Genomic DNA, 24,215 nt, shown 5'->3' with positions numbered 1-24,215 from the left:
TTTTTCCTTTATTTCTTCAGGGAATTATTGAAGAAAAAAATTGAATTAGTTTTGTTTTGAATTAAAAACAAAATGTAAGAAACAAAAAATAAAGGGACCCATAAAAATGTGTCTGTGATCCTCACATGCCTGCATTAATGCTACCTCAACTTTCAGTTGTCAGATTCCCTAGTAAGGCCTAGGGAAACTGAATTTCAATCTTTTTGAGATGATACACTGATTGGAGGTTTTTAATGCACAAGATGAGTCAATAAAAGTACTTGAGAAAAAGTCTGGTCTGATGTACCATACAAATGATGAAGTCACAACCGAGTCGTCGGGGCCACATGAAATAAATGGACATTGCATTGAGTATATGAGAGCACATTATCTGAAAAATGGGTGGGGGTCTTGGACATACACAGCATGAGTTGGGCAGCAACAGTCTGTGCTGGTTCAAACTGGTTGCTCACCTAGCCGTGCAAAGTACAAAGCCCATTGATAGATGTAGCAAAGTGTAGCAGTGTCACGACCTTGGAGAAGGCAGGGGAGTGTGTGTGCTACGTGAGAATTATTACACGTAGCACTATGCTTGTGCCTCCCCAAAAGGTCTCTGACAGTGCCATCTTGATAAGGGGTTCCCTGGAGTCAGCATTTGCAGTCAGCATTGGGGTCTGCGTCATTCAGTCTGGCCATTCAGACAATTTAGCCAGGCATTTAGCAGATGCTCTTAATCCAGAGCGATTTACATTATGCAAAAACAAAAGCATGGCATACATCACATATATAAAAAGTAGTTATCATGAATCATGTATAAACTAAGAACGTAACAGTGGAGTATCTATGTATACTATACTATATTATATATTATACATGTGTACTCTAAAGTGCTATGACTACATAAAATGCAATTTTAGTGCCGTCTACGCAACAAGCTATAAGTCTGTTTAAAATACTATCCAAGTCTACATAAAGTGCTAGGCTAGGGCAAGTGCTGTACGGGCCATGGTGGAGTCTGAAGAGGTGGGTTTTCAGACTACGGCGGAAGATTGGGAGTGAGGCTGCAGTTCTGACAGTGATGGGAAGTGCATTCCATAGTTTTGGAGCCAGAAGGGACAAATCACAATAAAGAATACAGGAGATATTTCGCAACTTTATTTTACAAACAAATGATCTCAAATAGTGACCACTTGAGAAATCATTGGATGACATTTCATAACTACAGTTTCGCTCAGTAGAGGGGCATGCCTCTACAGCTAGGCCTATACTGTCAAGACGCATCTTATAGATTTAACCGATTCTGTAATTCTGTCCTTGACTGTGACCTTTTTTACCCCAAAATGTTTTATCCAGCATGTCCAGCATGCAAGCTTATGCATCGTTTCTTAAAAATAATGTTTTTTTAACATGGTCCGATGTTCCGTTGGCCACTAGTTCTGGTTCAGCCTTCTTAGGTGAGGAGTCCGAGATCTTGTTCATCTCGTTGAAGCTATTACTGATTTCTACAAAGGTCTTGTCTTTGGTCTCAGGGAGGACGATGTAGACATAAACGGTACACAGTAAACAGATCACCAGGAACACCAGGAACACGTAGGTCCGCAGTGCTTTCTGTACACAAAACAAAACAGTCAAATATATTGGTCAACTATGCATGGTTATCAGACACTGTCCCCTGCCACTCTTTAATAGTTACAAAGATTCATACACCCCCAGTCTTCTGCTGTTGGACGTCGAGTCAATCCTTTCCTCTTACTAAGATCTGAGGCCGATTATACAAATTCCTTTTTAATCAATAGTTTTCGTGCCAAGGACCTAAAATTGATATATAGCCTATATATTTGGCCATGGACCGCCATCTGGAAATGTTTTGTGCCAGGGACAGCAAGAAGAGAATATTTGCGTTAACACAATTCTAATATTGATTAAGATTTTTCAAAAATAGCAGATGTGAAGATCACAGTGCTACATGGAGTGGCTTGTATATCTGCTATTTTTGAATAGCCAACGATAAAATCTATAATGACGGATGCTTTCTTGGTTTTAATGGGTGACACACACACACACACACACACACACACACACACACAAAGTGGGGAACCGTGTATGTCCAAAATGGTTACTTTTCAGGACAGTCATGTGTCCTATATGTCTAATTGCTAAAACAAGCATCTGCCCACCTGCATGAAAGGGAATACCAGTCCCAATATGAAGTTAGTCAGCCAGCCAAAAAACCCTCCAATCATGAGGGCAGGAGGTCTGTAGGTCTGCTCAAACAACTCGCTGCACACAATGAATAACACCGCAGCTGAAAGACAGGACACGGAAAATAGTGGAAACGCAGCTTCCCAACTCCCTGCATCTGCAAAATGGTCATGCACACGTGCCATTTCGGTTCGATTGGTCAAGATAAATGATTGAGGATGGACATGATATTGTACGTATGTTCCCTTGCAAAAAGTATTAAATTAATGAATTGATAAATAAATGCGTTCTTACCAGGACCCAAGCAGAAGGAAATGTTAATAAATATGATGCAGGCAAAGCTGATAAAGGGAATCCATGAGGATTTCTGTTGATACAGAAAATAAATAATGACATGACAGAAACTGCAATAGAGGAAGTAGCAAAGATGTTTTAAAGAAAATTCTAACTGGGGGAAAGTCTGATTAAGTAGAAAACAATGAAACTATTCTACAATCTATATTCTCAAGAGTTAAAGAGCCCCAAATGTAAACTGGGTTGTTATAGCACCACCATAAGAAAAATATTCAGGTTGACTTCAATGGCCTTCTGCCAATGGCCTTCTGCCAATGGCCTTCTGCCAATGCGATTGAAATTTCCGGTGTGTGTCCTAGTACTGTATTGTATTGCTCAGGCTTCATGGTTAGGGTTAAAATGGCATTAGTAAAATTGCCGTCCTAAAATGTTCATGTCCTCATAAGTAGCCTATAGAAAAATCAGTGTGCGCACACGGATGAGAAAGACAGACCTTGTGGCGACTCCTGTAGTATTTATCTTACCTGCATATTGAGGTACAAAGTCAACAACGCAAAGCCGACTGCCATCCCACCAAAGCCCAGTAGGAGGAGAAGCCTTCTGCCACAGCGATCGATTGAAAACCCCTATAGGGACACAAAGCTTGGTGAATGTGTGTGTTGGCATGCATGCAATGGTTCAGGGGCAGAGCGGCCGGAAGCCGGTAGGACAGCCGTGTCCTAAGTTCCATCCCGGACTTCCCCAGAGTTAAGTGTCGAAGTGTCCTTGAGCAAGACAATGAACCTCTAATTGCTGCCGGTGTGCAGGTTGGTGCCTTGCATGTTCTCCTTCACCATTGGTGTGTGAATAATGTGTGTGCGAATGGAATGCACAATCCATGTAACGCTCCTTGGATAAACGCTATATAAAAGCACCATTTATGCACCATCACGTGCTTTTCACATATAATCAGTGTTGTTCAAGTTACTTTTAAAAGCATTTGGCTGAGATTTTTTTCTTTCTGTTATACTCACTGCTCTGCCTATTTCCCTGCCTTTTTTGTGTATGTCTCATGCCATTATTGACTTTGCTTTGATTTTGATGTTTGATATATTTTAGCTTTTCTTGTACTTTATTTGTTTTGTAAAGCAGTTTGTGTTGCATTCCTTGTCATGAAAGGTGCTCTATAAATAGTGTATTATTATTACAATGGACTATATTCCATGTTTTCTGTAGTTCCAGTCAGACAGGGCCTTCTAGTTCAGTGTCGAGTAATTGTAGATTGGCTATTTTCACTACTTCTTAATTAAATATATATATTTCTTTATGGAATTTCTTAGAAGTTTATATAATATATATATATAATATTTAATTTTTTTAAATTATTACTCTAGTCGTGACCCACAAATGGGTCGCGACGCACTCTTTTACTTGCATAATGAACTAAAGAAATGCAATTGAGAATAGTGGCCGAAAGTGGACAATTGATCATACTTACACAAACGATGCTAGCTACAAGTCCTGCACCACCTAGGCCAATAGTCATGTAAAGAATCAAGTTGTCGTCCATGCCGGCATTCAGCAAGATCGGGGAGGTGTAGAAATACAGCTGTTGAGTGTGCAAAACGAGAGTCATTATACATGTCAACATGTCATCATAGTGAAACAACAATTGCCAAGTGGTCCCGAGTGCACAACCGGGACCATAGTGTGAATCTGCCCTTAAAGTAGTTAGGAGTTTTTTTTTACCGCATTCATTCCACTCAAGGTCCGACAGCAGTTGAGGACAATGACGGTGATGATCTGCCAGCGGACGGCTTGGCTCCTCATGAGCGTCACCACCGACACCTTCTGGATGTTGACTTGGAGTCGTCTCTCCATCTGCAGCTCCTCCACTTCCTGGGACACGTCTTCCTTCCCGAGGTACCTCCTGAGAGCTGTAGTAGTAGTAGATCGTAGAATATCAACCCAATCTCAGTGGATTAGCAATGGGCTATATATGCACACACGCCATTTTGGAAAATAACTTGTTACCGCTGATACTAATGAAGGCTCTGTTATATTCTGGTCAAACAGAGTCAGGGTGCTGCTGTTGTGCATGCATTGGCTCACTGGCTCACGCTGCTACATCAGTCGGTCTGGAAGTGTCCTTGAGTGGGTTCCAAATGGCCCTGTATGGGTGTGTACACTGTCAGAGTTGTGGGGGTCCTTGAAATTAAAAAAAGTTTGATAACCACTGCACACTAAATGGAACAGAGCCTTAATTAGTATCATTGGTTAACACCTGTGAGGAAGTAGGGAAGCGGCTCATCAGTAGGAAGAGTTATTCTGTGTGCATATAGCCCATTCCATATAGCATATTATATACACTACTAGAAATTGGGGAAACATGGGGACAATTTTTGTGTAATATGTACGGATTTCCAAAGGATTGGACTCTGCTGACTTCAAATGAGGAAGTCGTAGGGCGTTGGAAGGAACACTTTGAGGAACTCCTTAACCCAATAACATCAGACCCACCCTCCCTGACAGGAGTGGTGGTCCCACTGTTTAAAAAGGGGGATCAGAGGGGGTGTGCCAATTACAGAGGTATCAGATTTGTAATTTGTTTTTTTTGTGTTTATTTTCTGATTATGGTTCGTTAAATATATACAGTATATGTACTTATTTCCATATATATTTGCGTTAGCCATTAGTTCGTTTAGCTTGTATATCAAGACTGTCAGCAGGGTTGTTTGCGCTGTGCAATTGCGGCCAGTATTGCTGCTATGATACTGTCTGTTTTCTCAAGTACAGATGAAGAGTGTCCCTTCTCGCTCGCCATCTCTCGCGAGAACGGGTTTCTTAATCCCTCCTCATTGGCCACTGGCCAGACCGGTCATGTGTGGCCATGAGTCGTCACCTATAAAAGCCTCATTAATCTTGTTCTTTGAGATGACACCGCTAACCTAAACTCTAGCTGTCTTGTTTTCATTCTGTTGGTTTAAACTTTGCTTATCCTTTTGTTTTATGTTAGTTCCCTTCGGGAAGGAACGGCAGGTTAAGTTGTAGTTTTCCATGCTATTGATTTTAGTTAGGTTAAGTTATTTTCGAGGGAAACCATACCATTGTAAGTTGCACTGTTCCACTCAAATATTTATCCTATTTATAATATCGTCCACTATTGATCCTCTATTATAAATTATTGCCAATACTTTAAAGTCGATTAACTTCCATCATGTAATTGAGCCATTTGAACAAACCTCTGTAAACTTTTTGACTGAGAAGTAAAGACTTTTTCAACTTTGATTGAAGTTTCCTGTCCCGTTTATATGTTCCGTTTACCCATCGACTCCTAGACATTTTGGGTCGTAATAACATTACTCAGCCTCGCTGGGAAAGTGTACACCAAGGTACTGGAAAGGAGGGTCTGGACGATAGTCAAACCTCAGATTGAGGAGCAGTGTGGATTCCGTCCTGGCCGTGGAACAACTGAACAACTGCTCTGGAGAGGGAAGTCTGGAGCTCTCTGGTGGAGCTGTTGCCCCCGCGACCCGACTACGGATAAGCGGTTGAAGATTGATGGATGTACGGATTTGGGGTTTTTCTAGTAGTGTATGTACGGGTCGGATTCCGAATTGCGGATCCAATGCAAAACTTGTAAAATAAATTACATGTCAGTTGGACAAAAAGGAGTGTTTGTTATTTGAAACATAAGGTTATTTTTTTGGTCTGTTGTGGATTGTCAAGATACTGCATGCTTTGGCAACTCAAAGATACAATGTTTTTAAATCTGAAACCTCCCAAGGCACTCTTCAAAAGGTTCAAAGGGTTCATTGTCAACAATGTTCTCAAGTAAGACATTGTTGGCACAGTGAAAAGGTCATATCAGACACACACACACACACACACACACACACACACACACACAGTACACACACACCTCAACGAGCTAACCAAATGAAAACTTGAAAAACATAATACCACCCCCCCCCCCCCCCCCCCCCCCACCCCAAGCCCCGGCAGCCACCTAACACTGGAAGGTGGAACCTTGGACCATATTTGGATTACCTTGCTCAGCACCAGCAACATCATTCTTATCAATCAGCAGGTAACGAGGGCTCTCAGGAACAAAGGGCAGCACACACAGCTGCAGAAGAGCAGGAATGGCCATAAACCCGAAGAGGAAGCTCCATCTGTGCTTCTACAATCAAATCTGTCGAAGAAAACAAATAAAAACAATGAGAAACATAGGTCTCAACTACAGCAAGTGGGCATGAAAGCACAGCAGAGAGCATTGACCAGCTGTGCTTACACAGCAGCTGGTGAAAAGGAAAGGAATTAGAAAACTAATCAAGCACAATTCCATTACACTTACAATTCATGTATTACCTCTGGTTAGTAGTTGGCAGGGCATCGGGATGTTGCCGTTTGTGTATTTCATCATGGAATGCAAATAACATGAATCAATAAACACATTATTTACATATTTTTACTCAAATATATGATAAAGAAATAAGCTAAAAAGAAAAACTATATGTATTGAATGTGTTTTTTCTATGGTGAGATAGGTATGGATAGTGGATACAATTAATTAAACTAATGAACAAGCGTATCAACTTCTCTGCTTGAACAGAATGATATAACTGCATTTGTAAATGGTCCCACCTGAAGTGCTATAAGCAATAATATGACCTTTCTTTTTTTCCCTTTTTTGGTAGGCTATTCAGACAGCCAGCAAAGGGTAGAACGCTCCCAAAAATATTTAGTCTCTGTGACACATCTAGGGGCCGCAATCTGCATTCAAAGATTTTCCTAGAAGCTTTGTCATTGGTTGATTTCCCTGTCTGCTTCCTGATTGGTTAGTCATTGCGACCTTTCTTTCGACCAATGATAAAGCTTCTAGGAACATCTTTGAATGCAGATTGCGGCCCCTAGATGTGTCAGACCCATTGCCGGCTGTCTGACTAGAAAAATATATATATATATATATATTTTGACATATTGTTTATAGCAGCTTTAAGCCACTTTTTTTTTAAACTGACGTAAAATATTTGTAGAGCACTTTTTTAAACAATGTTACAAAGTGCTTGACCAATAAAAACAGTAAAATAGCAGATGTACCGTACTGACCTCTCCGAGCAGCTCTTTGAGGCCCAGTACTTGTGCCGTTATGAGCCCAACGCCGTAGAGTATGCCATTAATCTGTCCCACAGCCCCTCGGAGCTGCCTGGGAGAAATCTCAGTCAGCAGCATCACAATGGGGATTCGTCCCAGGCCTGCAGCAGGGCAGTGTTGATTTGGACAGGTTTTAGTTTTAGTCATAATCATATAGTCTTTTGAATAGTGAATTTAGTTTTAGTCACATTTTAGTCACCCGTTATGTTTTAGTGTTTTAGTCGACATAACTCTCCAATTGATTTAGGTGACTAAAATGTATTTTGGCGGGCCTTGATGCCATCGTAACTGCAGTGAGCTTGTAGATCGGCTATTTTCAGCATGCAAAATGACTCTTTTACTTACAGGATCTCTTGTCCACTAATCCCTCCCGAACATTTTAGTCTAGTTAGTATTTACATGTATTTATCAGTATATTTAGTCTTTAGTGTTAGTTTTAGTCATCATAGAGTAGTTTAAATGTAGTTTGTCAGTGAAACGAAAACTTTTCGTCATAGTATTAGTCGACAAAATTAACACTAGCAGCAGGGACAGAATTTGGTCAGAATTTGAGAGGAAGGCCCCTTGAGATGCGTCATCTCATTTTAAAGGGGGTCCTATGCACAGGTAAAACATTACATACACTGTACCCAATACACAGTGACAGCTAGTACACGATACACTTTGTCAGATACAGTCACAGTAGCTTGCTCAATTTTGATTTCCTTGTAGTGTAGTTACGGTAGTCTTTTCAATGTCATATTTAGTCAACTGAAAAGGTTTAGTTTTAGTCGACTACATGTATACCGGTATTTGATTTTGTTGACAGAAAAGGATTTCGGCAGGCCTTGAACATAGCCGATCTACAAGATCGAGCTTGCAAATCGGCTATTTTGACGACATCAACACTGCTACTACATACTTCAATAGTTCAATATTTCATGATTTATCATTTCTTTTCACTCACCAGAATGTATCCCACATAAGAAACGGCCAATGATCATCATTTCATAAGAGCTTGCACTCACAGCTGAAGCCATGAACAGAGCACCTCCTAGTGTGAAACCATTATTCAGCAACAATGTGCCCTTACTAAAGAGATAACAAAACAAAGACAAAGTTTAGATGAGTTTGCTATGTTGAAAAGTTATTCAAAACCAAAGAGACATTCAATAAAAACATATTTGACAAAAAAAACAAAAAACAAAGAGACATTGACATTGTTCCTCTTCGATGTCTCCCTTTTGACTTCATTCAAACTCTAGACGGGCCTGCCCCAAAGTTATTACTTGCGTGAGCAGAACGCGAGTACCGTTTTCTGCTGCGTATGTCGGTGGTCCCCTCGGCCAATCATTTCCTGGTGCTCTGACATAAATGCACTGACATAAATGCATAATTACAGTAAGTGACTTGTTCAGAGTGAGGTAGAGGTAGGATAGCATGCAGTTAACAGTATTTTACTTTACCTTCCCAAGACTTTGACCAGAGGCCCGACCGGTAGAGTACCAACAATGGAACCAATGCTTGCAATGGAGACCGTAATGGACCACAGTAAGGTGATACTGTTACAATCCAAGGGCTCGCCATACCGGGCCAACCATGTATGATTGTAGAACTCCTGCACATACTGAGGAGAAAAGAAAACACTTTATTACCTTCTTTATTAGAGGTCCAAACAGCGATGTTGCTGGAATGCTACTCATTGTATTTGTTATGACTGTTTCTTCTCAGCTAAACATATCCGTGACTCAGAAAACAGTCGGCTACAGTTCCTAAGCTTGGAAGTGGCCAAATTGTGGCATAATGTTTTAATTGGCCAGTAAATGTTGAGTCATGTGTCACGAAACCAAATTACCCATATCGATTCTGTTGGAACTTGGACCGGATTAATCTATTTATATAAGCAATGCCCTAATCCTATACATCTACATAGATTTTCTGCCATTTAAATGTTTGTACAAATCACTTTATTGGCTACTCCCATAAAATGTCATAAAAAACATAAAATTTTTGAGCAATTGACCTAAATTGTCAATTGCAAACAATTGATATTATTTTACTTATTTTGTTGTAGAGTAGACTTGAGAATCAAGACATGAAACAAAGGAGGTAGAGAAATTGATTGACATGCAACCAGGGGTAATAAACATATCCATGGCAAGAAGCTTTTCCATGTCCATGGCACTCTTTTTAGCGAAAGATATCGCCTATGATTTTTCATTATAATGTAAAAGCATTTTCTTAGTCTAAAATCGTACTGTTAAAAAATATGTTTGAATACTTTCGGTGGCGCATAAAGTGTCGGGATGACATGCTCATTAATGCTGCAGGAGATTTGGTATTGTATGTGGTACCCGTACAAACATGACTGCATCATGTGAGGAAACCAAGACAATATTCTCTGAAAATGACATTTATTTCAAGACAATGGATTAATTTAGTGTATGTCGTGTGTCAGACAATTTAACAATTAAAGTCAACTGTATGCGAGTGACCACACTGAAAAAATGTTACAGGAAAAGAAATGGCATCTGTAGAGGAGCAGGAGCACCAAGGCAGAGGACATAACTATAGGACAAGTAAAGCTGATTTACGTTAGTTGAGAGAAAGTGTTTAAAAGTGTCCAATAACCATAACAATAATAAAATAATCCATTGAAACCATTGGTCCACATCCTATAAGACCTCCTGAATCACAACTGATCAAAGCTAGGAACCTTTGTATCAAACTATTAATTGTTACACTGCATTCCTTTCAATCCCACCACTGCCTTCATTCAAGGTATAGTTAATTTCCACAAGGGAAATTTGGCTTGGGATTTCACCCCTGCTGCAACCACACAACAAACAGTGACAAAAGCACAATAGAAATACATAGAGCGGAGACACAACATTACACAAGTGCACAAATGGTAGGATTAATCTAGCCTCTCACAACACATAATCACTCGCAAGTACAATTTAGACATTTAGCATTACCTTGTGTTGTTCTTGCTCACTGTAAGGCACTCTCACTGCATAAAATACATAGAAATAGTCATCTAGGACAGGGGTTCTCAATGTTTTTTGAACGTTGAGAACCCCACCTCCCCACCCCAATACAAACTGACTGCAAAAATAACCTTAAGAGAAAATATATCATAAATACTGAAACCAGATATAATCATTAATGAAAGTTTATGCATGTACTACGTGTACAATGTAAACTCTAAATTTCCATTTTCCAGCCATTCAGCCATAATTTGGGGACCCCCCAAAACAATGTGGCGATGGCGACCCCCCGAGGGGTCGCGACACACGGGTTGAGAACCCCTGATCTAGGATCAGAATTAAATTAAGAACCTAACGTAACAATAACTATACAATGCAATGTCTAATTGTCTATAGACAAAATGTAGCCTTTGCGTACGTCTGGCGTCTGTCGTCGAGTCTATAGTTCTATGGGCTAAGGTGGGGTGAGTACATAAGGGCATACTGTATGTACTGTACATGTTTTGTACTTTTGACTGTTCCATCTGCATACAGTGCAATGAGTGCATATGTTCACCTTAATGGAACTATAACACTGTTATAGTATTTAAACACTAGTTTAAATAGCCTCAAGTATAGCTCTTTTGTTATTGCAATATAAGATGGAAGCACCATCTGTGCTGAGATAAATGAGATAAATGGACCATGCCACATTTAATGCCTGTCTTAGTCAGGACTACCATAACAAGTGTACTGTAGCTAACCACGACATCCCTGTGAGATTTGTCTCCCCGCTCCCTCCATTGGCTCCCACATTTAGGGCTAGGCCTATGTGATTCTAACCGGACAAGTTTGCAACACAGAAGTGTGAAACGAGTGTGAAGCAAGCTTCTTCAATCTGGCGGAGTCAGGTTAATGTGATTCTGGTAATATTATTGACCACATGATGGCAAAGGTACGGACTAGGCCAACTGTACCCGAGTCCTGTCAAGCTAAATTAATTCTAATCTAAACAGTAAGACTGTCTGGAAGCCTAGAAGACAACGAGTGTCGAGCATTGATATTAAAGAACTAAACATTGAATTCCCAGGGTATGGAGATCCAGAGCCGTGACACAATTCAGACAAACAAACAGTCGATACTCCCAAGATGACAACTTGATTGAACTTGAACTGATTGGCTGCACTCACCGTAGCAGGAGAGTTGACCATAGTAATACTATAACCATGGGTAAATGATGAACCCAGAGAGCCGAACAAGGTTGCAATTACCAGGGTTGTTGTGATTGTCTGCCCCTGTGTGTACACACACACACACACACACACACACACGCACACACACACACGCACGCGCGCACACGCACACACGCACAGATAAATTCCAGGAATATAAGCATGTATATGGATTATTCTTTACGTATCTTGCAGAGAAGCATATTTCAAATGATCAACACACTTGTTGGAATTATACTGCTGAGCTAGGACCCATGGGAGTGCAGTTACAAGTGTGAAGTTGATTACATAAGTGGTTCTCCAGAAGTGGCCCAATAATGTGTGGAAGGAGTGCAATGTTGAGTCAAATGAGTTGTTCTCCATAGCATTTACAGCATGAAGGTTGCTTGTGGCTAATGTACCTTATCTTTGGAGCCTGCATCCGTCTTCTGGTTGGGGTCAGGGTCTATTGGATGGTCCATGTTGTTGTTGTTGCCACCTTGTTGTTGTTGGGTGTCCATGTTGAGGTTGTTGTTGGATTCAGCTGGCATCTCCAGCTTCATTTTGTCACTTTGGTTTCTCTCATTATATGGAGGAGGCCAAAGGCATGTAGCTCCTAAAGACATGTGGACAACACATGTCAGATGTCAAATATGTCATTTTTATCACATTTCCAACACTTAGAGAGAGCTAAGTGGAGAGAGCTCTATACTTAAATATTATGAATTGACCTTTTGCAAACCCAGCTGCCACCAAAATTCTGTTTCCAAACCGATGCTAGCAACATGCTGCTACGTGAAATTCCTTCATGCTTTAACAAAATGGGGAAACGGTGTGCAAGTGCATGTCTCATCTACAAGGCTGTGTTGGTGCGGCATTTAAACAAGTTTGTGGGGCTTTTATTCTTTGATTGAACCCTGTATGGCTGCTTTTGCATTCCTTGATGTGTCCCATTCTTTGTTCACATCAAAAATGTATAAATATAAAAAGACTCAACATCCAAGGATGCATGGTTAGCACTCACCAACTTCAATCTCACCACTAATTTTGGCCAAAAATTGCTACTGTTTCAGCCTAGTTGGTCTTCATCAGAGGAGCTAGTGTCATGTGGCTTATATAGGGTTTCATTGTGATTGAACCACCTGTGACTGGGAGGGCAGTCAATCAATGCTTTTAGGCCATCTTAAAGAGACAGTGTAGAGGTGACGGGGTGTAGGGCTCCTAAAGTTCTGACAGATATAATAACATAACGTTTTTGTATATTATTATTTTTCTCAGGTCTCAGGTCTCAAGTAAGGATTTAGAAGGCGTTTTTAGAATTGACCTCAGTCCTATGTACATTTATTTGTTAACCCATTTAGACCTGAGGCCGAAAAAAGGCTTCTAAATGTTTCTATGTCACATTTTCACGATACTATTTTTCAATAGCTACGAATGACGTTAGTTTTGTGAATTAATTTACTTTTTTTAAAATAATAATAATAATAATAATATGACCAGAACTACTTAATATTGACCAAAACCAGATAACACGTAACTCGAGAACTCCCACCACGGGACTCGGGCAATCAATTAATACAGTTGCAACCACTATATTAATGGCAAGTATTTCATACAGCTTAAGTTAAAAAAATCTGAACTATCCCTTTAAACACCAAAAGAGGTTAATATACCGATATCGTCTGATATGGCCGATACATCAGTGCATCCCAAAATACAATGAATAAACTCACCAATGCCATGAGTTCTTCTGCAGTCTCTGAACATACTGTAGATGTCCTCTGCGGCCTTAAAGTGATGTCAATGGTTGAATTTGTCACAATTACAGTGAATAACAGCACTTCTATCTGCAGGGAGAATCATTCTCTGATTCATTCGAGGATATGGTTTAGCATATAAGTGAAGGTTTGCCTCACTGGACACCTCTCTGGATGGGAGTAGCTGGAAATAACTCACTGAACAAGATTGGTAGGTGAAAGATAATGTTGTATACACTGGCATAAGGCTTTATCAACAGTGAATATAACGAGTAAATGTCAAATCTAGGGGGAATCCAGGACGGTGTCTGCAGCACCTGCCCTAGTCACATGACCAGCAGTAAGTATAATAGTCTATATTTCCTCCCAGTACTGAGCCATTTGACTTCGAGCACAACCCTGTGGCTGCCCATTTTATAAGAAAATGGGCATACTTTGTAAATGAGGAATTCGATGTCAAGCCTTTCCTGCAGGGTTATTTCTTTCTTTCTTTTATTCTTTTAACTTTGTGTTGTGTTTGTGTATGCATTGTTTTGTCTTCATGCCATTGATTTTGTCCATACGTGTCCCTCTGATTGTATTACAGTGGCAGTACCTTATTATATTATATTATATATGTGTTATGGTCGCTTTGGCTTTGTTTTGATTTATATCTATATTTTTGCAATATTTAATTGTCTTTTGCAGTTAATGATAAAAATGTCTGCACCTCTGTACTACCCTACCCTCGACTTCCCTATTTTAACCCATTCTGACCGGGCACCCATTTTGGTGTTATCATCATGTTATGCTTTAGCTATTGAAAAATAGCAGATCTACAAGCTCATAGCGCGCCACCGAGTGGCGCGCTACGAGCTTGTAGGTCTGCTATTTTTGAAAAATCGAAGAAACTACTGACATTGTTTAGAATCTGATCTCAGGTCAGAATGGGTCCATCAGACCAGTGTGTGTCCAGTGGAAACCTCGTATGAATCTGATCTCAGGTCAGAATGGGTTAAGAAATGTGTCTTAAAGATGGATGGGTGATCACCCTAACACATGATCACCATGTATTATTATATAAGGAAGAAGATTCTTTAAATAAAAAGTGTACAGTATTTGTTAAAATGTAATTTTTATGTGGACATGCCCACCAGTTCATTAAGTATTCCTGGTTTGCCCAGTGGGTGGTGATGGGTGGTGATCCACCTGAACTGAAGCCGCACCCACAGCTGTTGTTGTATGATAAAGGGTGAGGAGTTAGGGGAGGGGATATTGTGATGTGATGTGACGTCACTATATCACTGTTTTTTCATTGGCACATTTGACTGTCAAGATTTCAGCATCCAGAAAGAAACCCTAAAAACAAAAGGAAGACATATCATTGCACATAACAACCACACCAAAGGGTCTAATGAAGGGTCTAACTGGAAAAAATAAAAAAATCACAGCATGTTCTTTGCATTCCTTTTTCAATATTTGCTCCCGACCCACCAAAATGTATGCGCAACGTAAACAAGCCAATAGGCAATTGAACTTCACTGTATTTTAGCTCAAATACAGAGCTAAAATACATTAAAAAAATGGAATGAGCAGATAATATCTAGACTGGGAGACATGGCTGCAGTTTGTTTATTCTCTATAGAAGAGAAAATGATAAAAACAAAAATAAGAGCTGCTTACTTAAGAGAAGCTTAGCCAGTGACAAAATACTGTATAATTCCATCACCTCAGTCGAAATGTGACAATAGACCACACATAAAACAGAGGCAAAGATCAAAGTATATAACATTGATTCAGATATGTAATTCAATTTATATCCATAACTAAGACAGGTATACAAATATACACAACACATCAAACACATTGCCAAATAACCAAAGTCTGCCCTGCAGGGTACCAAGAAGAGTATTTAATATTAAGGAGCCTGGCTTTCTGGCTTCTACAAACAGATGAAAATAGACACCTACACAACAATGCTGTGGATCTGTACAGACTCTCCTCATCACAAATATTCCTTATGAACGAACAATATATTCCAAATCACAAACTTATAAAACCAGTAAGGACAAAATGTGATCGAGATACATAACTGAAAGAATAAGCTGTGGTAACAAGACCAATCAATCAATCAATCAATCAATCAACCAATCAATCAATCGTAGTTTCTATGCATATCACCAGTCTTGCTAATGCGTCGTCGTCCATGGTTCTTGTTTTAGAAACATTCACATTTCTCATAATGTGCAACCAGTCCTTTCGTTTTTAATTAGTATAATGTATGTTGCCTTTGCTGCTCTGTCAAAGCACATTGTGGCCACAACTTGTTCTGTGTAAGTAAATAGGACTTGACTTGAACCTCCCCACGGGTGACTATCCTCATATACATTAGGATAAAACAATCAGACAGACACAGCAGAGTGGAGCAGCCATGCTGCTGCTGTCAAGCTGATGGAGGCAGATGGTCTTTGGTTTCACTAGTCTTCTTTGTCCTTCAAGACGTGGCTACAGATCCAGTTCATGCCGTCCTGAAAGGAAAAGGAGCACAGAGCACATGCTTTAACCATAGCATCCCTATTCTGGGGTGAAGATTCACTGAAAACAGCTGATTTAATGTGCTGTGAGCCTGTAGATCACCTTTTGCCTTTGGTTTTCCAGCCAGTGGTGGGAAGTATAACTACCGGTATAAAGTAGCCTACATTTACTCACGTACTGTACTACAATTGACAATTGTTAGGTATTTTTTACTTTACTGGAATACTTACACATTTTAGTTCTACTCCAGTACATTTCAAACTTTCTCAAAGGCAAATATTGTACATCTTGCTCCACTGTAATTATTTGAAAACTTTAGTTTACTATAGTTACTTTGTAGATTTTGATTATTATTAAAACAACTTCAGACCTATATACTAATAGCCGATCTACACAACGTGTTGAATATCGATGCATTGTGGGGGTGCCCGCTGGCCAAGTGGTCCAGGGCTTTGGCCTGACAGCGTGTCGCATGTTCGAGTCCCGTTCATGACGACCTTTGCTCCCTCTTTTCTGTCCATTTTCACTTGATACTATCAATAAAGGCAGAAAAGCCCAAAACGAACCTTAAAAAATATATATCAATGCGCTGTGACTTGTGAGCTTACTTATAATACTTGTACTTTTACTCAAGTACATTTTTAATACCAAACTTATACTTGTAACAGACTATTCCTACTTTTAATATACTTTTAATACTTTTAATTAGGCCTATTTAAAAAATCACACCCCTGTGAAGTAAGGGTCGTTCTTATCATCGTACATACATCATCTCATTCCGGCCAATCAGAATTTGCGTCCTCACCTTTGTCTTCAATGTTTGTGTTAAAGACAATGTTTGTGTTTACACAAACCCTCAAAGCTGGACATAGGAGGGGGCTAGGGCGGCGGGCCCCTCAAAAATGTGAGTAATATTTCCATTACTGGCTGAGGGGGACCAAGTACAGGGCCGACCGAGGTCCCCGGTCACTCAGCTTTTGAAAACAAAATGCTATGCGGCCTCTGAGGCTAGTCAGCTACTAACCACTAGAGGGCTCTTAGGGTGACAATGTTTATCAGTACAGTAGCAGGTCTGGTATGGTGATTCAAGTCACTTTATAGTCCTGTTGGCCTAGTCCTGTTCTAAAGAAACTGTCATCCATTTTGAATCAATTGCATGTGGTGACACTGACTGCCCTATAATAATTAACCCACCTTTGGTAACAATAGTGGTACTGGTAGCCGGGTTAGGTAGGGCAAACGACCCAAGGACTATCTAAAGAGGACGAGAAGCGAAGACCGTACGGTGGACGCCATGACGTTGCTCCATGGAAGGAAAGAAACCAGTCCAGGAAGTTGTAAATGCACAAATTTGGGCATGTACAACTTCCTGGTCTCAACTGCGCATGTTTGATGTGGCATAGTTGTGGGAGTGAATCTTGCATTTCCCTAACCTACCCAATAACAGTGCAGAGGGACATCGTTCCAAATGTGGTGAAGTCAGTGTTCTCCACTGTGTTGTGTGTTCTAGCGGGGAGGGGAGGAGGAGGTGGGCGGGGCCGAGGCGGGCACATAGGCCCTATAGGTTGGTGAACCAATAGGGAGCTGGCGTCCGCCCCTCTATGCCAAGAGAAGCTCAGGTACTTTCAGGTTGCAATAGTGGTGGAAGTCCGCTGGGTTGGTCAGTGGCAGCAGGGTCAAGAGGTCTGGATTTGACATAACACCTGATTAAGGTCTGAACGCAGCGCTATTTATTGACTCCCTTCACTACAATCCCTTCACTATTTATACTCACAGGGCAGCCTAGTAGAGGAGGCCGCCTACCTTCTAATTACTGTAACTGGCATCATACTGGCCTGGTGATCTCTGCTCCGCCTCCATCGCCCATAAGAGCACCTCTGTCGTTGTGTACTTCAATGTTTTGAAGTGGGAATGCTGGGACTTAAGCTTGAAAAAATCTAGCTCTACCTCCTCCGCCATACCTGGACTCCCTCCGCAGTGGTAGCAGAGCAGGCCTGGATCTGCCATATGCGGTCCCGGTAGGTGTGGAGGTTGAGTCCCTCGGCGATGTCACTGGCTGGGGACGCCGTGGCCAGGTCCTGCTTGTTGGCGTAGATCAGAACCGGGACCCCCTTCAGGTGTTCATCCTCAATCAGCTCTGCAAGCTCCTGGCAAGGAGAAAGCATAGAATGGATGTGAGTGAGTGAGTGAGTGACCGACAGACAAACAAACCAACAGAAATACAGAAAGACATAGACATATCGATACACACACACACACACAGACAGACACACAGACACACACACACACACACACACACACACACACACACACACACACACACACACACACACACACACAGACAGACAGACAGACAGACAGACAGACAGACAGACAGACAGACTTACAACTCCAGTTTCTTCAAACCTCTTCTTATCAGCACTGTCAATTACATAAATCTGAAAAAGGCACACAGGGCACAATAGCTAAATGCACAAGCAGATGATACTTATTTTAAGAGCAAATTATTTTTGCAGACTTTTGTCGGATTGAAAGATGTGACAAAAGAAAGTGTGTAGAAAACAAATACTGTTGTTGACACATCAGTATTTGACATACAGTAGCAAGACCAATGTGACGTAAAACACTCCACCCACCAGCAGATCTGTTTTCTCTAAGTATTTGTTCCAAAAGGCTCTGATGTTCCTCTGCCCTCCGATGTCCCAGACGTTCAGCTTCATGCCATGACATGTGATGCTCTTTATGTTGAAACCCTAACAGGAACAGCACGCACAAAGTCAGCCATAATAACACATTCTGGGTGGTTGTTCATAGGCTCTCTTTAGGGAATTTGATAAAGTGCCTTTAGAATGAATCAGAATCAGTTATATTTATCACATCACAGGTAAGCTCCATGGTTTCGAGGTTAATTGTTTTGTAGTATTCCGTGAGAAGGGAGAGGATAGAACGAGAACAGAGGGAAAGACCAATTAAACATACGGTACATATCAGTTAGTGTATGTGAAAGCAGTGTGGATAATATGTGGATGCCCAAAATAGATTAGCTGTTCACAGACGGACGGATGGACGGAGTGCAAAACATACTCTCTCCCCATGCCTTCGGCCTGGCGGAGACAATAAGCTCTTGTTGCAAAAGGGGTGAAGTGGCCCTTTAAGGTCCATATGGAGCACAGAACCAAAGAATTAGAAGCAAAACAGATTAGTTTGCTCTACAGAAACAAGTATTGTTCAATATGTAATAATGTCTGTCTTTGAGCACGGTAATGTGATGTACATGCATGATTCACTGGCTATCTCGCCCATCATTGTATTCTATATGAAAAAGTGGGTTGGCCATCTCTCGCAGTTCGTAGAGAGCAATATTGTATTTTATTTATTTATAAGGCACTTTGTGGTAAGCTTCCTTTGTACCTATCCTCGCTTTTAGATGCACAAGTCACTGCATGGACATTCAACTCGTTCAGTGACACATTAGATATTCCAATCCACGTATGAACAAGTAAACAAAATAAAGTTAATTAGTTAATTATACTCCACAAAAATGGAACATACTTCAGGACTTTCTGAAACTGGTTCGATTGATCTCAATGATGCTTCTTGAGGCCACACTAGTGACTGGACCTGTTTCAAGTAATACTACTATTTATTTGTGACATCGTACGGATATCGTAATGGATATTTTTTTCATCATTATATAATTGTGTTTTATATGCTGTGATGATCATGGCATCGTTGAAAAAGAGAGCTTGTTCTCAATTGTCTTCTCTGAATAAATAAATGAAAAAGAAATAACATAAACTATTTCTTTGGGCAGTGCCAGTACATACATATGAATGAGCAGCTGGTTAACATTTTTTGTAACACTCCCCTATAGAGGGCTTTGTTTATTGGGATTATGGGTATGGCGTGTGCTTTATTTGTTTCCCTTACTTGCTTTTATATTACGGTGCTTATAGCTTCTTGTTTTCATTTCTTATCTCGGTGTTATTAAATTATGTAAGTTTTTTTCCTGTCTGTCTCTTCCGTTCCCCTTAATCCCCCATCCTTCCCCTCTCCACTCCATTTAAACCCCCCTCCCCATAGGGTTAATCTCTGATCCTGAGGATTATGGTAATAGCCCTGTTCCTATTCTAAGCCTGTAGCAGTTTCTGCCTTTACCCACCTGTTGATGTCTTACTGAAGTGGGTCTAGGAGCCCCTAAAAGTCCACAATGTGGATCCAAGATGGACGGCCAACATGGAACAGTTATAATTCTGGACTAAATCATTAATAATAACAACAGAAATGCGCTTGCGTAATCGCCCCTCAACTTCTCTGCACGTCCAGAATAAACTCACGCCTCGCATTGAAAATGAATTACTAGGTCCGTCAATCGCTCCCGGTCTAAAAAGGCCTTAAGCCTGCATTCTTAACTACTTAATCCATTAAGACCTGAGGCAGATCTACAAATGTCCTAATTGGTTTCGCTGCCGACCCCCATCTGAAGATGTTTTGTTCCAGGGACCCCCGGAAGCAAAGATTTGAGTTAAAATGTTCGCTTTAAAATATGTATACTGGTAGTCAAATATTTGCACAAATGTTCAGATCTACATAAACTCGCAGTGTGGCACAAATAAGTGACGAGCTGTGAGCTTGTATATCTACTATTTTTGAATACCCAACCAATGTGCTATAATTAAACTCTCCATACTCTCTCTACAGCTCGTCTCTTGTTTTATTCTACACCAAATGTTTTAAGATCTGCTATTTTTTGTTCACCCAATTATAGGGATGCTAAGGCTCAAGAGGTTTAAATAGTTGAATCGTACTAGACGTGGTGACACGGGGATACAATAACAGTTCATTATTGTGTCACTGTGGTGTGGCTTTTGACCCTCGTGACTTAAAGCCTGTGAATGAGGTCAGGTGGGACGCCTTTGTAGTGTTGACAGTAACACCTGTGTAGATGTAGTGTGGCTGATTCTTACTCATGGTAAGTATGACAATATGGCATGGAAACACCATACTATGGCATATTACAGCAGCGATATGTATGATGTTGAGGTTAGCTGTGTAGCACCTGCATACAGTGCGTGGTCAGTTAATTAGGTTACCTGTGTGGGCGTAATGGTACTGACATCCTCGGAGGCCAGCTGCTTCAGCAGGGTGGTCTTTCCAGCGTTGTCCAATCCCAGCAGGACTATCCGTAGCTCTGCACCCTTCCCACCTAGCTTCTGGACCACTGAGAATAAACCCTGAAAATAAATCGTGAATCAACAACATGCTACTGTGGCCACTGCTTTTGGTACAACAGTAATTCTACTAATAATGATTAGTTTTCGCATTTTTTCCTTCATAGAAATCCCCCAAACTTCCCTTTCACAGCAGGTTTGGTCAGTAATTATAGAATCTGCCGCAACACGTAGGAGGATATTTTTGTTTTAATTCTTCTATGCATTAGCCAGACTGTTGAAGGTTTTTAAACTCGTAAAGAGTTACGTTACAAGTTACAGCAAAAAGTACTTTCTTTATGTAAAGTAACTTAATGTAAGGGCGTTAGTTCCAACACTGAGTACCAGTATCAGTACAGTACGAATACAGTACAGTACCAGTATACAGTACAGTACCATGTATTTTTGTAATCATATCATCTCTTTGACTGGTAAAAAAAAAGTTTGTATAGTGAAAGAGTAGAATACAAGTCGAGTGGAACATTGTGGCCTGTATGCATATAATTTGAACATGTATTTTGTCCCCTATTTATATTTATACAACAAATGTAAATACTGTAAATTAAAAAAATAAAAGGTGCTCAAAGTCACCACAGTATGAACTAGTATGAATTCAGAGGCAACCACTGTACACAAAGTCAGAACAGAAGGTGAATAAGAGGCATTTCCTAACATGATCCACCTTGTTTCACCAGATACTGTATATAGGTGAGGTACGGTAGTATACCTTTTTGACTTCGCCCATATTGAGTGTTGGCTGACGTTCAGGGAGCTGATGGGAAACGTGTGGACCAGGGGATCATTCTACGACTCCCAGGTTTCCTGTTAGACATAACACACAATGTCAGGTGTATACCTCATCCTTATTACATCAACATTGGCATAATGGAGGACCGGGCGGTCTGCGTCGATCGCCACCCCCATGACTCGGACATAACCATATACTGTAAGGTGTTCCCAATGGAAGCTGCGCCCAAATATGGAGTGTGTTGTCTAACTTCAATGTATCGTCATGGTATCAGGCGAACATATATGGGCACGAACGGGGGCATGCCCATATACCATATGGGCACATACTGATGACATCAGGGATCTCCATATATGGGCATATCGGTCGGATCGGCGGTGCGACGTACAGTAGGTGTGAGAGCCGAACACTAAGATCCGTTACATTTCAGGAAATGAAAAAGAAACGTGGAAATTGGATCTAATGTAGTTATTATTTAGTCACAAGCTCTTGTTAATAACAATTTCACTTATAAAGAAAGATATATGGCAAAATATCAGATCTACCAGCTCACAACACTGCGAACGTGCTGTGATGTGACATGTTGTGGACTTTTGTGGCAATTTTCACAAACTTTATGCAACACTGGTGTATGATAAAGTTGTGCATTAATTTACAAAAAAAACAAAATAAAAACCTGGTCCAGGGCGTTAGTAAGCCCTGCCAAAATAAAATATGATATATTATTTTCTGCCCAAAACGTATAGAGAAAATACAGGGGTCCTGAGAGGCTCCCCCCCTGAAGAACCAAGGGACTTGTGAACTTTTATCGCTGTATAATTGAAAGCGTCTTAACTGGCTGTATCACAGTGTGGTACGGCAACACGACTGCTCAGGATTGCCACAGGCTGCAGAGGACCGTTAAAACAGCAGCTAAAATCACCGGCACAGCATTACCTGTAGTCTCCATAAGATCTACACCACTCGCTGTACGGAAAAACCCCACAACATCATTAAAGACACCAGCCATCCCGCTATACCCTGTTCCAACTACTCCCTTCCAAAAAACGCTACCAGAGCATCAAATCTCCTACCACCCGTCTCATTAACAGTTTCTTCCCCCAGGCAGGCAGGCTGCTGAACAGCTGACCTTGAACTGTATTGCACTTTGTCACTTTACTCTGCACTTTCTTTTGTTTTTCTGTGTTCTTTCTTTTGCACTATGGCTGTTTGTTTGTCTTTGTCCTGTTTACGCTGGTGTATATAAGACTGAGAGTGCTCGAAGCTAAATCATTTCATTGTATTTATACTCTTTATTTACATATGACAAATAAACCTGTGGTACAGAATGAGTAGTAACACTAGTTACAATATAAAAGACAGAGAGAAGTCTAAATAATGAGCTAACATCTGACCTGGCCCTCTGAGCCTGGGCTGGTCAGGTGTGCATAATGTACTGTATAAAGTACGGTAAGCCATCAGTTGACGGAAATCATCACCATCCTCAGTTTTATACTATCAGTGTAATGTTGTCCATTTCTCCAGATACCGTGTATAGGCTACAATAACTACTACAGTTTAGGAACACTTAATGGAGCAATGTAGAATTTAAGATGATGAATAGGTTATCTTTCCTGATTGGATGGAATTGGTACAGGGTTCAAAACCTATAAAGCATTAGAACTCACCTGGTTCATGGGCGGGATCCCCAAAAATCCACAACAAGGCGGTTCTGAATGTAACGGGGGAAAAAAACTTGAAGGAGCAGCTAGCAGAAGGGAGGGGAGGGAGGAGGGACAGATTAGAGGGCTAGAAATACCAGGCCTTTGCACAAGCAGACATGTAACACACACACACACACACACATACATGCATCTGTAGCTATACTGCCACATGTATAGGCAAATGCTCAGGCGTACGTGTGAGTTTATGCACACACACACACACACACACACACACACACACACACACACACACACACAACAGGTGTTGGGTAGATTATCCACGTAATTCTCTTATGCATTTCAGAGTGTGCTTGAGTGTGTGTGTGTGTGTGTGTGTGTGTGTGTGTGTGTGCAGAGAACCCCCTGCTGGAGAAGCTAAGGAATTCATGGAGTGTTTCCTTTTCCCGTACTGTAGTGTTTGTACTTGTTGATGACATAATATTGTGTACATTTATGCCATGTTAGTGAATTGAATTCATTGGACCACACTAGAAACAAGTGCCCTGCAGGACC

The 24,215-nt window shown here is 40.8% G+C and overlaps 1 protein-coding gene across 2 annotated transcripts; it reads right to left on the bottom strand.

Annotated features, from left to right (window-relative positions):
• Positions 1 to 15,657: 15,657 nt before the first annotated feature.
• Positions 15,658 to 22,076, bottom strand: LOC308326536 (ADP-ribosylation factor-like protein 3). 2 transcript variants are annotated; one of them, XM_080779467.1, is made up of 6 exons: positions 21,979 to 22,076; positions 21,135 to 21,275; positions 18,678 to 18,794; positions 18,429 to 18,479; positions 18,003 to 18,188; positions 15,658 to 16,034 (listed from the first exon to the last, which is right to left on the bottom strand). In XM_080779467.1, the coding sequence occupies exons 1-6, from the start codon at positions 21,994 to 21,996 to the stop codon at positions 15,984 to 15,986; spliced, it is 564 nt and encodes a 187-aa protein (XP_080635593.1). In that variant the 5' UTR covers positions 21,997 to 22,076; the 3' UTR covers positions 15,658 to 15,983. The 2 variants fall into 2 exon arrangements, with proteins under 2 accessions (XP_080635593.1, XP_080635594.1); XM_080779468.1 differs by lacking the exon at positions 18,429 to 18,479.
• Between the last annotated feature and the right edge of the window lie 2,139 nt (positions 22,077 to 24,215).

This window comes from Protomyctophum bolini (assembly GCF_963924005.1).
Source record: "Protomyctophum bolini genome assembly, chromosome: 13".
Lineage (NCBI taxonomy): Eukaryota > Metazoa > Chordata > Actinopteri > Myctophiformes > Myctophidae > Protomyctophum > Protomyctophum bolini.
The sequence above is the reverse complement of the archived record's forward strand: the minus strand, read 5'-3'. Positions and strand labels throughout refer to the sequence as shown.

Coding starts and splice junctions, on each gene's coding strand:
- LOC308326536 (XM_080779467.1), bottom strand. Junction 18,480..18,677: donor TAGAGAAAACAGATCTGCTG/GTGGGTGGAGTG, acceptor TGCCTTTTTCAG/ATTTATGTAATTGACAGTGC. Junction 16,035..18,002: donor CCACTGCGGAGGGAGTCCAG/GTATGGCGGAGG, acceptor TTTTCCTTTCAG/GACGGCATGAACTGGATCTG.